The sequence below is a fragment of the Molothrus ater genome, chromosome Z, assembly GCF_012460135.2.
Source record: "Molothrus ater isolate BHLD 08-10-18 breed brown headed cowbird chromosome Z, BPBGC_Mater_1.1, whole genome shotgun sequence".
Lineage (NCBI taxonomy): Eukaryota > Metazoa > Chordata > Aves > Passeriformes > Icteridae > Molothrus > Molothrus ater.
In genome coordinates this window covers 5,780,531-5,782,806 of record NC_050511.2, presented here as the reverse complement: position 1 = coordinate 5,782,806, position 2,276 = coordinate 5,780,531, and the positions used below count along the sequence as shown (strand labels likewise).

General features: G+C 56.8%; 1 protein-coding gene across 1 annotated transcript; it reads left to right on the top strand.

The window, feature by feature from the left end:
* Nucleotides 1-1,150: 1,150 nt before the first annotated feature.
* On the top strand, nucleotides 1,151-1,990 carry LOC118699623 (cyclin-A1-like). Its single transcript, XM_036403722.1, has one exon. It carries the CDS (start codon nucleotides 1,151-1,153, stop codon nucleotides 1,988-1,990), a length of 840 nt encoding a protein of 279 aa, XP_036259615.1.
* Nucleotides 1,991-2,276: the final 286 nt, after the last annotated feature.

The window sequence follows — 2,276 nt, the reverse complement described above, 5'->3', positions numbered from 1 at the left end:
GAATTGCCTGGGCGAGTGGACGGTGGCCGGAGCAGCAGGACTGTCTCCGGCGGGGAGGACACTCCCGGAGGACCAGCAAGAGGGAAGGGTCTCCTGCTGGCATTCGGCAAAGGAGGAGGGCTCGTGCCAGGAGTGGCGAAGGAGGAAGGCTCGTGCCTAGGACCAACGCAGGAGGAAGGCTCACGCTGGGGCGGCGAAGGAGGAAGTCTCGTGCCAGGACCTGGTGAAGGAAGAAGTCTCGCGCCGGTAGCCAGCAGTGGAGAGGATGGAGCCCCTTGTTAAGGTCATTTTTAAAATTCACAGAGATTGGGGCATAGATTGTGAGCCGGGAGATTTTGTCCTCGCAGTGTCGAGGCTCCTGTGCGCTGGGGTGATCAGGCATCCGGAGGATATCTTCCGCCCGGAAGTATGGGATAATTGTACTGGGGCCCTAGCGGAGGAGGCTATGTCCTCAGGCTCGGGGCAGAGTCTAAAATCATGGGGCAGGGTCTTGCGGGCACTGAAAAAAGCTCGGCCAGTCCAGTGGGAGCAGGGAAAGTGGAAGGCCACCCAGGACTGCTTGTGGGAGGGGCCCTGGCAGGGTGCGGATGATCGTGGGTCCGCTGAGTGTGGGGATTCGCAGCCGTGGGAGCGCTCTTTGCAGCTCCCGAGCCCAGGCACCCCATCTATGGGAAAAAAGCTGTCATTTTGGGACGGGCTGCTAAAAGAAGCGCGGAACGCGGCCGTTGGTTCAGAGGCGCGGGGTGCAGCCGTTGGTTCAGAGGTGCAGAGCGCGGCCATTGGTTCAGAGGCGTGGAGGCCCACCATTATCTCGGGGCCGCAGGGCCCCACCGTTAGCTGGGAGGCCGGGGGCACCACCATTGATTCGGACTCCGAGGGAGCCTGGACGGGGCCTTCGCCTCATGTACCGCAGGGTGACAAGCCCCAGAGGGAGGGTGTCACCATGGCGGCCCGTGGCTGGCGGGGCTGGCGAAGCGGCGCACCGGGGGTTGAGCCGCCGGCCTCCCAACCAGCCGAAGCCAACAGCCGCCGCCTCCAGCGGCCGCGCCTACGCAGGGCCGGCGGGCAGCCTGGGCGGCGCAGGGCGGCCGTACCCTTCCGTGGGCTGGTGGCGAGCAGAGCTGGGCAGCGCGGTACCGATGTCGGGGCGATGCATCGCACCGGGGAGAAGAGCTGTGCGGGGCAGTGGGAGTCCTGCCCTGCCGCCCTCCGCAGCAGTGGTGGCTGGGCCGTGCTGGGGGTGCTGACAGAGAACAAGCAGCAGCAGCAGCGGCCCGGCGGCCAGGGTGCTGCTGTTATCAAGTGCTTTTCTGGCTTTGAAAACACCGACACTTCATGTAGAAAAGATGGAGTGCCCAACTGCATCATCAGTGCTGCATCAAAGCAAGGTTTTGCTATCTACATGAATGATTCAGAAGATAAAGAAAACTACAGCTGCCAAGTGTCTGAAGAGCTGGAATTAAGCCACTGTGAACTGGATAAACTTCGGACAGAGACTTTGTACTTGGCAGTGAACTTCCTGGAGAGGTTTCTTTCCTGCATGTCTGCTCTCAGAAGGAAGTTACAGCTTGTGGCAACAGCAGCAATTCTTCTGGCTGCAAAGTATGAAGAAATCTACCCACCAGATGTGGATGAATTTGTCTATATAACAGATGATACCTACACAAAGAAGCAGCTGCTAAGAATGGAACACTTGCTTCTCAGAGTGCTGGGTTTTGACCTAACAGCCCCAACCATCAACCAGTTCCTCCTTCAGTATATTCAGAGACGTGGAATCTGTATGAGGACAGAGAACTTTGCAAGGTATCTTGCAGAGCTGAGTCTCCTTCAAGTTGATCCTCTTCTGGAGTACCTTCCTTCACAAATTGCTGCAGCAGCCTACTGTTTTGCAAACTATACAGTGAACAGATCTTTCTGGCCAGAAGAACACCTTAACATCGTGACACTGGGCCACCCGGGCACTAAAGGAAGGCCCACAGGTTATGATTAAAAATGACTTAGGAGAATGGGAAACAGGTTGGAGGCTGTTACTCACAGGGCGAGGGTACGCAGCCGTTAAGAAAAATAATAAGATCAAATGGTGCCCACTTAAGTCGATAAAACCAGACCTTCAGGGTAAAAACTAATGAAATTTATGAAGTTTGTTTTGCAGGACTGAATCCTCAGACACCCCCGCGACCTGTATGCCCCGCTTCCTAAAGGCTGCAATGAATCATCAAGCAGCCCGATGGCAGACCATCCTGGGGTTGTGAAAGAACTCAAGGACAAAACTAAGG